This window comes from Oncorhynchus mykiss, chromosome 10, assembly GCF_057628025.1.
Source record: "Oncorhynchus mykiss isolate SJ-2025 chromosome 10, ASM5762802v1, whole genome shotgun sequence".
Classification (NCBI taxonomy): domain Eukaryota; kingdom Metazoa; phylum Chordata; class Actinopteri; order Salmoniformes; family Salmonidae; genus Oncorhynchus; species Oncorhynchus mykiss.
In genome coordinates, this window is record NC_143031.1 from 7,130,475 (window position 1) to 7,144,684 (window position 14,210).

Genomic DNA, 14,210 nt, shown 5'->3' on the forward strand with positions numbered 1-14,210 from the left:
CATGTACCCTGCTTCAATCAAGTACCCTTCTGTCATCCACTAGGCGTCAGTCACCCACTTGGCGTCAGTCACCCACTTGGCGTCAGTCACCCACTTGGCGTCAGTCACCCACTTGGCTTCAGTCACCCACTTGGCGTCAGTCACCCACTTGGATTCAGTCACCCACTAGGCGTCAGTCACCCACTAGGCGTCAGTCACCCACTAGGCGTCAGTCACCCACTAGGCGTCAGTCACCCACTTGGCTTCAGTCACCCACTAGGTGTCAGTCACCCACTAGGCTTCAGTCACCCACTTGGCATCAGTCACCCACTGGGCAGAGAGGGGTCCTGGGATGGACAGCACACACTTGGCAGAGAGGGGTCCTGGGATGGACAGCACACACTGCTTCATACAGTGCTGGCTGGATTATGGGTAACCCCGTTGAAGAGGAGATCCAGGAAATTAAGGGTGAAATGTTTGTTAAAATGGGAAGTGAATTTAATTTAATTTAATTTTTATGTTCTGAGTTACGATGCTATCAATTTGTCTACGTGGTGTTTTCTGGTATTTCTCAAGTACTCAATTTAAAATATGCAATATTTGGTTGTGCACTTTTTGGTGATACTTTTCAATGATTGTATTTGGAATGTGTGGGGCCTGAAACGAACAAGTGACTGACAGTACGTTGGGTCTGTCTTCACAGGCTTCACAGCGTATCCCTCTTCTTTGCCTTGGGAAAGCTGCTGAGGGGGTTGCCTTGGGAAGCTGTGCAGACAGTATGTGAGAGTATGTGTTGAATTTTTCTAAAACATCTATCATTACTGCTTGATGATAGTGGAAAGACAAAAGGAGATGGAAACAAAAAAAATATTAGACTCAATGTCGGGATGGTAGAACAGTAACCATAGTGACTATCAGGTGTGTTACATAAAAAAATACTAGACTCAATGTAGGGATGGTAGAACAGTAACCATAGTGACTATCAGGTGTGTTACATAAAAAAATACTAGACTCAATGTAGGGATGGTAGAACAGTAACCATAGTGACTATCAGGTGTGTTACATAAAAAATACCATTCACAAGTCAAAGCAGCTCTCAGTTACAGCCACCGTGTCAGCCTCATCAAAACCTCTGATACTTATGGTCAGCACTGACCCACGGTTAATGATGGTACACCATCCGTGTTCAGGAATAACTTCCTGGCAAGACCCATCAAATGTTCACCCCAATTGATAAAGCAACTTCGCTCGAAATGTGCACTGCACGCGTGTGTGACATTATGGTAATTATCAGTGCTGCCTGTCCACCCGAAATGAGAAGCAGCTACTGCTGTCGGATGTCGTCATTTTTCGGGAATACGTTAATTTAACACTATGGCATCAAGTCACAACACAGTGTGGGTTTTTTTTTTCCCAGCATGTTGCTAAGTAACTTGCTGGGTAACAGTCACAACATAGACGTTACCAGTATCGTTCAGACAAATTCAGCTGCAGCTAATTTTACGGTTTGTAAACAAATAGGTATGATTTGGGTTTTAACGTATGCCATATTTAAATTAGTTAAGATTATAAAACGCTACCATTGTTATATAATTCCGCTTTAATATCCAAGTGATGGACAAGGGGGAGGGGACCAGTAACTTCATGATCAACAAAGGCCCAGATACAGTCATTTATCATACTTGGGTCAACCTACTATGAAGTGGTTTCATCCAATCAGCTGTCTAGTACTATGGCAACATAAAAACAGAATGCGTACCCCTTGAGGTCCCCAGGACCAAGTTTGAGAAATGCTGGTTTACAGCATTTTATAGTTCTGACAGAGTACCCAGACAACAGGACTATATACCCACATCTGACCTCAAAAGATATCTGCTACCACTGAGGGAGAGAGGGGGGCCTCTATCGCTCCAGACTACACCAAAAGGCCTTTGTTCAAGGGCCCCTATGTATAAGGGAGTGAACTTGGTGTGTTTAAGGGACAACACAGTGTAGACATTAAAGCTTGATTCAAAGTTTTTTTTTGTCAGTCTGCAGTGACTCAGTTATTCCTACACTTATGTTTTTGCAGAACAATTAAGTACGGGGTCCTGGTTACGACCAGTGATAGCTGTGACCTTAGCCCGGGGTCCTGGTTACGACCAGTGAGAGCTGTGACCTTAGCCCGGGGTCCTGGGTACGACCAGTGATAGCTGTGACCTTAGCCAGGGGTCCTGGTTACTACCAGTGATAGCTGTGACCTTAGCCAGGGGTCCTGGTTACTACCAGTGATAGCTGTGACCTTAGCCAGGGGTCCTGGGTACGACCAGTGATAGCTGTGACCTTAGCCCGGGGTCCTGGTTACTACCAGTGATAGCGGTGACCTTAGCCCGGGGTCCTGGTTACTACCAGTGATAGCTGTGACCTTAGCCTGGGGTCCTGGGTATGACCAGTGATAGCTGTGACCTTAGCCCGGGGTCCTGGTTACTACCAGTGATAGCTGTGACCTTAGCCCGGGGTCCTGGGTATGACCAGTGATAGCTGTGACCTTAGCCCGGGGTCCTGGGTATGACCAGTGATAGCTGTGACCTCAGCGCCTCACATCCAGCGCCAGGAAGCAGGAGGATCTTTTAGCTGGATCTACTGTAGGAGTGGACAGTAGACCAGGGGAAAAGATTTAGCCGGATCTACTGTAGGAGTGGACAGTAGACCAGGGGTAAAGATTTAGCCGGATCTACTGTAGGAGTGGACAGTAGACCAGGGGAAAAGATTTAGCTGGATCTACTGTAGGAGTGGACAGTAGACCAGGGGAAAAGATTTAGCCGGATCTACTGTAGGAGTGGACAGTAGGCCAGGGGAAAAGATTTAGCCGGATCTACTGTAGGAGTGGACAGTAGGCCAGCGGAAAAGATTTAGCTGGATCTACTGTAGGAGTGGACAGTAGACCGGGGGGAAAGATTTAGCCGGATCTACTGTAGGAGTGGACAGTAGACCAGGGGGAAAGATTTAGCCGGATCTACTATAGGAGTGGACAGTAGACCAGGGGAAAAGATTTAGCCGGATCTACTGTAGGAGTGGACAGTAGACCAGGGGGAAAGATTTAGCCGGATCTACTATAGGAGTGGACAGTAGACCAGGGGGAAAGGTTTAGCCGGATCTACTGTAGGAGTGGACAGTAGACCAGGGGGAAAGATTTAGCCGGATCTACTGTAGGAGTGGACAGTAGACCAGGGGGAAAGATTTAGCCGGATCTACTGTAGGAGTGAACAGTAGGCCAGGGGAAAAGATTCGGTGTACGCTACACAGCACATGTCATAATGTTTCCGTCCTATGTCTGGCAGTAGGTTACTGAGCCTCACAGAATCTTAGGGGAGGACAGATATGGCGACAGCCCTTCACTTGGACAAGATACTTATTTAACTATTCAACTGAATCACTGCCACCACTCAAACCGTCCATAGTTCGTCCACAGTATGCATGTGTACAATGGTCTTACCTTGTGCAGCAGGGGTAGACACTGAGGCACCTTGCGCTCCGGGCTCTCCAGCTTGACGATGCTGATGAAGTCTGACTCCTGGCGCTCATCTTCACTGGTGTTGCACAGGGACAGAGGGTGGGACTGGAGAGGAGAGAGAGAAAGCAGGGGTTTAGAGCCAACCCAGACATTTAAACAAAGCAGGTGAAGCCAACCAGACATTTAACCAAACCAGGGGTTTAGAACCAACCAGACGTTTAGAACCAAACCAGGGGACTAGAACCAAACCAGACATTTAACCAACCAGGGGTTTAGAACCAAACCAGGGGTTTAGAACCAAACCAGACGTTTAGAACCAAACCAGGGGTTTAGAACCAAACCAGACATTTAACCAAACCAGGGGTTTAGAACCAAACCAGGGGTTTAGAACCAAACCAGACGTTTAACCAAACCAGGGGTTTAGAACCGAACCAGACGTTCAGAACCAAACCAGGGGTTTAGAACCGAACCAGACGTTTAGAACCAAACCAGGGGTTTAGAACCAAACCAGACATTTAACCAAACCAGGGGTTTAGAACCAAACCAGGGGTTTAGAACCAAACCAGACGTTTAACCAAACCAGGGGTTTAGAACCAAACCAGATGTTTAACCAGACCAGGGGTTTAGAACCAACCCAGACATTTAACCAAACCAGGGGTTTAGAACCAAACCAGGGGTTTAGAACCAAACCAGACGTTTAACCAAACCAGGGGTTTAGAACCGAACCAGACGTTCAGAACCAAACCAGGGGTTTAGAACCGAACCAGACGTTTAGAACCAAACCAGGGGTTTAGAACCAAACCAGACATTTAACCAAACCAGGGGTTTAGAACCAAACCAGGGGTTTAGAACCAAACCAGACGTTTAACCAAACCAGGGGTTTAGAACCAAACCAGATGTTTAACCAGACCAGGGGTTTAGAACCAACCCAGACATTTAACCAAACCAGGGGTTTAGAACCAAACCAGACGTTTAACTAAACCACGGGTTTAGAACCAAACCAGACATTTAACCAAACCAGGGGTTTAGAACCAAATCAGACGTTTAACCAAACCAGGGGTTTAGAACCGAGCCAGGGGTTTAGAACCAAACCAGACGTTTAACCAAACCAGGGGTTTAGAACCAACCCAAATATTTAACCAAACCAGGAGTTAAAACCAAAACAGACAGAGGGGGAACCAAACCAGCTGTGATTTTACCAGGTTGCAAATTGGAATAGGTAGCAAAATAAGTGGTTGTGGTAATATCATGTCAGTCAGCTTTGCTTTGCTATGACCAGCATACATACAGTAGCATAGGCCTATTGGTTTTTGTAAAGGACAGTGCAGTATGAAGACATCAACAGAGCAGGTGTCACTCATTTAACACAAAACACAGCTCTGGTGGTGAGGGCAGGCAACAACACATCCGCCACACTGATCCTCAACACGGGGGCCCCTCAGGGTTGTGTGCTTAGTCCCCACCTGTAGTCCCTGTTCACCCACAACTGCGTGGCCAAGTACGACTCCAACACCATCATTAAGTTTGTTGACGACACAACAGTGGTAGGCCTGAATTTCTATTCCTTGGTGTCCACATCGCCAACAAAATATCATGATCCAAACACAACAAGACAGTCGTGAAGAGGGCACGACAGCGCTTTTTCCTCCTCAGGAGAAGATTTGGCATGGGTCCTCAGATCCTCAAAAAGTTCTACAGCTGCACCATCGAGAGATTTATTTTAAACTGCAAAACCCTTACGCAACGTGTATGGTTGATCTACTGCTCTTCCTGTAGTCCCTTATCAAAGACTACAGTAAGAGTAGATTACAGTAGAGAAGACTACAGTAAGAGAAGGCGGCAGTAGGTAATGCTACAGAAAGAGAAGACTACAGTAGATAATACTACAGTAAGACTACAGTAGAGAAGACTATAGTAAGAGTAGACTACAGAAAGAGAAGACTACAGTAGATAATACTACAGTAAGACTACAGTAGAGAAGACTATAGAAAGAGTAGACTACAGAAAGAGAAGACTACAGTAGATAATACTACAGAAAGAGAAGACTACAGTAAGAGTAGACTACAGAAAGAGAAGACTACAGTAGATAATACTACAGAAAGAGAAGTATACAGCAAAAGTAGACTACAGTAGAGAAGACTACAGTAGATAATACTACAGAAAGAGAAGTACACAGTAAGAGAAGACTACAGTAGATAATACTACAGTAGAGAATACTACAGTAGTTAAATACTATAGTAGAGAAGACTGCAGTAGAGAATACTACAGTAGATAATACTACAGTAGAGAATACTACAGTAGTTAAATACTATAGTAGAGAAGACTGCAGTAGAGAATAATACAGTAGATAATACTACAGTAGAGAAGACTACAGTAGAGAATACTACAGTAGAGAAGACTACAGTAGAGAAGACTACAGTAGATAATACTACAGTAGATAATAATACAGTAGAGAAGACTACAGTAGAGAAGACTACAGTAGATAAAACTATAGTAAGAGAAGACTACAGTAAGAGCAGACTACAGTAAGAGAAGACTATAGTAAGAGAAGACTACAGTAGAGAAGACTATAGTAAGAGAAGACTACAGTAAGAGAAGACTACAGTAGAGAAGACTACAGTAGATAATACTACAGAAAGAGAAGTACTCAGTAAGAGAAGACTACAGTAGATAATACTACAGTAGAGAATACTACAGTAGTTAAATACTATAGTAGAGAAGACTACAGTAGAGAAGACTACAGTAGAGAAGACTACAGTAGATAAAACTATAGTAAGAGAAGACTACAGTAAGAGCAGACTACAGTAAGAGAAGACTATAGTAAGAGAAGACTACAGTAGAGAAGACTATAGTAAGAGAAGACTACAGTAAGAGAAGACTACAGTAGAAAAGACTACAGTAGAGAAGACTACAGTAGATAATACTACAGTAGATAATACTACAGTAGAGAAGACTACAGTAAGAGAAGACTACAGAAAGAGAAGTACAAAGTAAGAGAAGACTACAGTAGAGAATACTACAGTAGATAATACTACAGTAGAGGAGACTACAGTAAGAGAAGACTACAGTAGATAATACCACAGTAGAGATTACTACAGTAGATAATACTACAGTAGAGAAAGGGAGAGCGAGGGGGAGACAGAAAGAGGAAGAGCAAGAGAGAGAGGGAGAGAAAAAGAAAGCGAGGGAGAGAGAGTAGAAAGGTAGAAAGCGTGAAAGGGAGAGTGGGGAGAGAGAGTAGAAAGGTAGAAAGCGTGAAAGGGAGAGTGGGGAGAGAGAGTAGAAAGGTAGAAAGCGTGAAAGGGAGAGTGGGGAGAGAGAGTAGAAAGGTAGAAAGCGTGAAAGGGAGAGTGGGGAGAGAGAGTAGAAAGGTAGAAAACGTGAAAGGGAGAGTGGGGAGAGAGAGTAGAAAGGTAGAAAGCGTGAAAGGGAGAGTGGGGAGAGAGAGTAGAAAGGTAGAAAGCGTGAAAGGGAGAGTGGGGAAAGAGAGCAGAAAGGTAGAAAACGTGAAAGGGAGAGTGGGGAGAGAGAGTAGAAAGGTAGAAAGCGTGAAAGGGAGAGTGGGGAGAGAGAGTAGAAAGGTAGAAAGCGTGAAAGGGAGAGTGGGGAGAGAGAGTAGAAAGGTAGAAAGCGTGAAAGGGAGAGTGGAGAGAGAGAGTAGAACGGTAGAAAGCGTGAAAGGGAGAGTGGGGAGAGAGAGTAGAAAGGTAGAAAGCGTGAAAGGGAGAGTGGGGAGAGAGAGTAGAAAGGTAGAAAGCGTGAAAGGGAGAGTGGGGAGAGAGAGTAGAAAGGTAGAAAGCGTGAAAGGGAGAGTGGGGAGAGAGAGTAGAAAGGTAGAAAGCGTGAAAGGGAGAGTGGGGAGAGAGAGTAGAAAGGTAGAAAACGTGAAAGGGAGAGTGGGGAGAGAGAGTAGAAAGGTAGAAAGCGTGAAAGGGAGAGTGGGGAGAGAGAGTAGAAAGGTAGAAAGCGTAAAAGGGAGAGTGGAGAGAGAGAGTAGAAAGGTAGAAAGCGTGAAAGGGAGAGTGGGGAGAGAGAGTAGAAAGGTAGAAAGCGTGAAAGGGAGAGTGGAGAGAGAGAGTAGAAAGGTAGAAAGCGTGAAAGGGAGAGTGGAGAGAGAGAGTAGAAAGGTAGAAAACGTGAAAGGGAGAGTGGAGAGAGAGAGAGAAAACAAGAACAAGAATGAGAATGAGAGAAGAGAGTAAACCATGGGGCACTGGTTTATGAATGGTTATGGCTGGTTTATGAATGGTTATGGCTGGTTTATGAATGGCTATGGCTGGTTTATGAATGGCTATGGCTGGTTTATGAATGGCTATGGCTGGTTTATGAATGGCTATGGCTGGTTTATGAATGGCTATGGCTGGTTTATGAATGGTTATGGCTGGTTTATGAATGGCTATGGCTGGTTTATGAATGGTTATGGCTGGTTTATGAATGGTTATGACTGGTTTATGAATGGCTATGGCTGGTTTATGAATGGCTATGGCTGGTTTATGAATGGCTATGGCTGGTTTATGAATGGCTATGGCTGGTTTATGAATGGCTATGGCTGGTTTATGAATGGCTATGGCTGGTTTATGAATGGTTATGGCTGGTTTATGAATGGCTATGGCTGGTTTATGAATGGCTATGGCTGGTTTATGAATGGCTATGGCTGGTTTATGAATGGCTATGGCTGGTTTATGAATGGCTATGGCTGGTTTATGAATGGTTATGGCTGGTTTATGAATGGCTGGTTTATGAATGGCTATGGCTGGTTTATGAATGGCTATGGCTGGTTTATGAATGGCTATGGCTGGTTTATGAATGGTTATGACTGGTTTATGAATGGTTCATGAATGGCTATGGCTGGTTTATGAATGGTTATGACTGGTTTATGAATGGTTCATGAATGGCTATGGCTGGTTTATGAATGGTTATGGCTGGTTTATGAATGGTTTATGAATGGTTATGACTGGTTTATGAATGGTTATGGCTGATTTATGAATGGTTATGACTGGTTTATGAATGGTTATGACTGGTTTATGAATGGTTATGACTGGTTTATGAATGGTTATGGCTGGTTTATGAATGGTTATGGCTGGTTTATGAAGTGTTATGGCTGGTTTATGAATGGCTATGGCTGGTTTATGAATGGTTATGACTGGTTTATGAATGGTTATGGCTGGTTTATGAATGGTTATGGCCGGTTTATGAATGGTTATGGCTGGTTTATGAATGGTTATGGCTGGTTTATGAATGGTTATGGCTGGTTTATGAATGGCTATGGCTGGTTTATGAATGGTTATGACTGGTTTATGAATGGTTCATGAATGGTTATGGCTGGTTTATGAATGGTTATGACTGGTTTATGAATGGTTATGACTGGTTTATGAATGGTTCATGAATGGTTATGGCTGGTTTATGAATGGTTATGGCTGGTTTATGAATGGTTATGACTAGTTTATGAATGGTTATGACTGGTTTATGAATGGCTATGGCTGGTTTATGAATGGCTATGGCTGGTTTATGAATGGCTATGGCTGGTTTATGAATGGTTATGGCTGGTTTATGAATGGTTATGGCTGGTTTATGAATGGTTATGGCTGGTTTATGAATGGTTATGACTAGTTTATGAATGGTTCATGAATGGTTATGGCTGGTTTATGAATGGTTATGACTGGTTTATGAATGGTTATGACTGGTTTATGAATGGCTATGGCTGGTTTATGAATGGCTATGGCTGGTTTATGAATGGCTATGGCTGGTTTATGAATGGTTATGGCTGGTTTATGATTGGTTATGGCTGGTTTATGAATGGTTATGGCTGGTTTATGAATGGTTATGACTAGTTTATGAATGGTTCATGAATGGTTATGGCTGGTTTATGAATGGTTATGACTGGTTTATGAATGGTTATGACTGGTTTATGAATGGTTTATGAATGGTTCATGAATGGTTATGGCTGGTTTATGAATGGTTTATGAATGGTTATGACTAGTTAATGACTAGTTGATGACTGGTTTATGACTGGTTTATGACTAGTTTATGACTAGTTTATGACTGGTTTATGACTGGTTAATGACTGGTTAATGACTGGTTAATGACTGGTTAATGACTGGTTAATGACTAGTTTATAACTCGTTAATGACTGGTTAATGACTGGTTTATGACTGGTTAATGACTGGTTAATGACTGGTTAATGACTGGTTAATGACTGGTTAATGACTAGTTAATGACTAGTTAATCACTAGTTAATGACTAGTTAATGACTAGTTTATGACTCGTTTATGACTAGTTGATGACTAGTTTATGACTGGTTTATGACTAGTTTATGACTAGTTTATGACTGGTTAATGACTGGTTAATGACTGGTTAATGACTAGTTAATGACTAGTTAATGACTGGTTAATGACTGGTTAATGACTAGTTTATAACTCGTTAATGACTGGTTAATGACTGGTTAATGACTGGTTAATGACTGGTTTATGACTGGTTTATGACTGGTTTATGACTCGTTTATGACTAGTTGATGACTAGTTTATGACTGGTTTATGACTAGTTTATGACTAGTTTATAACTCGTTAATGACTGGTTAATGACTGGTTAATGACTGGTTAATGACTGGTTAATGACTGGTTAATGACTAGTTAATGACTAGTTAATGACTGGTTAATGACTGGTTAATGACTGGTTTATAACTCGTTAATGACTGGTTAATGACTGGTTAATGACTGGTTAATGACTGGTTTATGACTGGTTTATGACTGGTTTATGACTGGTTTATGACTGGTTAATGACTGGTTAATGACTGGTTAATGACTGGTTAATGACTAGTTAATCACTAGTTAATGACTCGTTTATGACTAGTTGATGACTCGTTTATGTGCCACAACTGCCTGATAGAATACTATAGACATCAGAGCACCAGCAACGTAAAAAAAACAAAACAGTTTTGACTGATCATTACAGAGGGCCTTGTACACTAACAAGCCAAGAAGTCTGTCTGCACCAGACCAGGGTTAGACTTTCCATTTCTCAGCGATGAGACAAGACTGTAACTACCAATTGAATACCACGAAATTGGGGAGAAAAAGAGGTAAAAAATAACAAAGAAATTGACTTTCCGTTTCTTAGCTTGACAACAAATGCGTCCCAAATGGCACCCTATTCCCTATATAGTGCGCACTACTATAGCACCCTATTCCCTATATAGTGCACTAATATAGCACCCTATTCCCTATATAGTGCTCTACTATAGCACCCTATTCCCTATATAGTGCTCTACTATGGCACCCTATTCCCTATATAGTACACTACTATAGCACCCTATTCCCTATATAGTGCACTACTATAGCACCCTATTCCCTATATAGTGCACTACTATAGCACCCTATTCCCTATATAGTGCACTACTATAGCACCCTATTCACTATATAGTGCTCTACTATAGCACCCTATTCCCTATATAGTGCACCACTTTTGATGCCCATAGGGCCCATAGGGGTCAAAAATAGTGCACTATAGGGGACGAAGCTAAAGTTTGGCCTTCAGATACAGCTGGGTCGTCCCCAAAACACAACACTAATAGGGGCTAAATCAGAGGTCAGGCGTTGTGTTTACAGCTCTCCCAGAGAAAACACTGTTAAACTGGATGTGAACTAAGTATTTACAGAGACCGACTGGGAGAGATGTTATTGTAAACAGAGGACAGAGTGTAGTCACAGCACACAGCTGGAGACGCGTACACACACGCGTCACACACACACGCACATGTAGGGTCATATCCGCCCCCCCACCAAAATACCTTACCCAACCTGCTGTAGCTATGACAGATTGATCTACCTGCTGTAGATAGAGGCTGCTAATGTCCAGCAGACCCAGTCTGATTGTTCTGTCCAGCAGGCCCAGTCTGATTGTTCTGTCCAGCAGGCCCAGTCTGATTGTTCTGTCCAGCAGGCCCAGTCTGAGTGTTCTGTCCAGCAGGCCCAGTCTGAGGGTTCTGTCCAGCAGGCCCAGTCTGAGGGTTCTGTCCAGCAGGCCCAGTCTGAGGGTCCTGTCCAGCAGGCCCAGTCTGATTGTCATGTCCAGCAGGCCCAGTCTGATTGTTCTGTCCAGCAGGCCCAGTCTGAGGGTCCTGTCCAGCAGGCCCAGTCTGAGGGTCCTGTCCAGCAGGCCCAGTCTGATTGTCCTGTCCAGCAGGCCCAGTCCGAGGGTTCTGTCCAGCAGGCCCAGTCTGAGGGTTCTGTCCAGCAGGCCCAGTCTGAGGGTTCTGTCCAGCAGGCCCAGTCTGAGGGTTCTGTCCAGCAGGCCCAGTCTGATTGTTCTGTCCAGCAGGCCCAGTCTGAGTGTCCTGTCTCTGTCTGGCCTTGTCCAGGCTTGCCCTGAGACATGGCTGTGTTCCTATGGCGCCATAGGACTCTGGTCTACAGCCCATAGAAGTCTGTAGATCCATGTCCGAGGACAAGGTCCTGGGTTCTGCCACGCTAACTCTGGAGCTACGTTACGGAGCCTGGCAGCTGCTCTCCCAATCTACGTTACCTAGGCCCAAATTAGAGAGCCACAGTGGAACAATACAAGTCCAAAAATGTAAAATGCCAACTACTGCTCTGCCGTCCACATCACCACGCCTTCACATAGTACAGGCTGAGGAACAATATACCTATTCGGGCTATTAGCTTTTGCATGCCGCATTCAAGACAACTGGGAACTCTAGGAAATACGAGGTCAAATCATGACGTCGGTGATCTTCCCAGTGGGAAAGTCAGAGCACTAGAAAGAGTCCCGAGTTCCCGAGTTGGAATTCTGAGTTGGACGACCATTTAAAAAACAATTTTTTTCCCAGTCTGAGAAACAACAACAACAACAACAAAAACCCGTCAGAGTTCCCAGGTGTTTTCGAACACGGCATTAATCCGGTTTCACTCGCTCTACTTGGATCTGTTTTATTGTATTGTCTATTACATACGTTCAATGTAACCCACTGGTACCATGTTCACATGAAACACAACACTTAGCAATGTAACACAATGAAACACAACCTAGCAATGTGGAAGTTGTGGAATTACTGGTATAAAACTACTGACATCAAAATCTGTCTATGATCTGTCTATAATCTGTCTATGATCGGTCTATGATCTGTCTATAATCTGTCTATAATCTGTCTATAATCTGTCTATAATCTGTCTATGATCTGTCCACAATATTTCACTTTCCTTGTACTGTCTGTATCCAATGCTTGCCAACTTCTCCAACCTAGGCCTGCCTGCATTGAAGATTCTAACATGTCGTTGTTCGTGACAGTGCCTATGTTTTGCATTGCTTACAAGACTAGGCATTATATTCTTTTTTAAACATGCCCTCACTTCACTTACAATCAACTGACTGTGAACAGTGTCCAGATCCCACTATTTGTACCCTTTTCCAGTTAGTAGGAGTCTGGTGCCAGGCTATAAACAGCATGATACACAGGCAGACAGACAGACTGAAACCTCTTCATTTGGTTTTTGTACGGGCTTGAGAAAAAGTGGGCCTGGGAACCAAAATCACTGAGTCTCTATTTCACAGGGACTAGAAACCACAGAGCGCACAAACAGTTCTCTGCTCTGTTAACAATGGTCACTCCTCCTCCTCCCTCCCTCCCTCTCCTCCTCCCTCCTTCCCTCTCCTCCTCCTCCTCCCTCTCCTCCTCCCTCCCTCCCTCCCCTCCTCCTCCTCCTCCTCCTCCTCCCTTCTCCTTTTCCTCCTCCTCCTCCTCCTCCCTCTCCTCCTCCTCCTCCTCCTCCCTCCCTCTCCTCCTCCTCCTCCCTCCCTCTCCTTCTCCTCCTTCTCCCTCCCTCTCCTTCTCCTCCTCCCTCTCCTCCATCTACATCTGTTTACAAAGCTGGGGAGATCTTCTATTCTCGTCCTTCTTCTTCTCTCCATTCCTTTGTAGCCACGATTAAAGACATTCCTATTCAGCTCAAAGTCTGACTGCCCCAAAAATACTCCAAGGCAAGAATCTAACAGGCTGAAAAACAAACAGACCAGCAGAAAAACATGGAAAATAAATAGTAGCTATGGTGAGAAGTCAATAATTTCTTCCCCCTCTATGCCTAGTGGGTCTTCTTTTATCATGTGCCAATAATCGGCAGCACCGCGACTAAGGAACTCTGACAGCATGGACAGCGCCATTGAGGCTATCTTCATTTTGAAGTAGTTAATTAGTCTTCTTCTTCATTGGTTGATTGCTCACAACTCATAGGAATCCACACCCAATTGACTACTTTAAAATGGTGGAAGCCCTCAATGGCAATGTCCATGTTGAAAAGGGTTATATGCATGATGAGTCCTGTACCTATCTATTTTATATTTTTGTTGACCAAATTCAAAACTCTTTCATTGACACAAAAAATGTCTAATTTCATGGGCTTATTTTAGTGGACAGATTTTTGGGCTGAGTAAAACCTCTCGCTTCGTCTCTTCCTCTCTGGTCAGGGTGAGACAAGAGAGAGATGAGAGACGAGACAGAGAGACAGAGACAGAGAGAGAGAGAGAGAAAAAACTTGACAAAGTACAGGCTCAGTGAGCACAGCCTTGCCATTGAGAAGGGTAGACACAGGAAAACCTGGCTCCATGTAGAGGACAGGCTGTGCAACCACTGTACAACAACAGAACCTGGCTCCATGTAGAGGACAGGCTGTGCAACCACTGTACAACAACAGAACCTGGCTCCCTGTAGAGGACAGGCTGTGCAACCACTGTACAACAACAGAACCTG

The 14,210-nt window shown here is 44.0% G+C and overlaps 1 protein-coding gene across 1 annotated transcript in view; it reads right to left on the bottom strand.

Annotated features, from left to right (window-relative positions):
* Positions 1–14,210, bottom strand: part of rnf43 (ring finger protein 43) — a 217,294-nt gene that overhangs the window by 87,693 nt on the left and 115,391 nt on the right. The window contains exon 2 of the mRNA XM_036989594.2: positions 3,455–3,577. Coding sequence (XP_036845489.1) covers positions 3,455–3,577 — 123 coding nt within the window. The remainder of the gene's footprint in view (positions 1–3,454; positions 3,578–14,210) is intronic.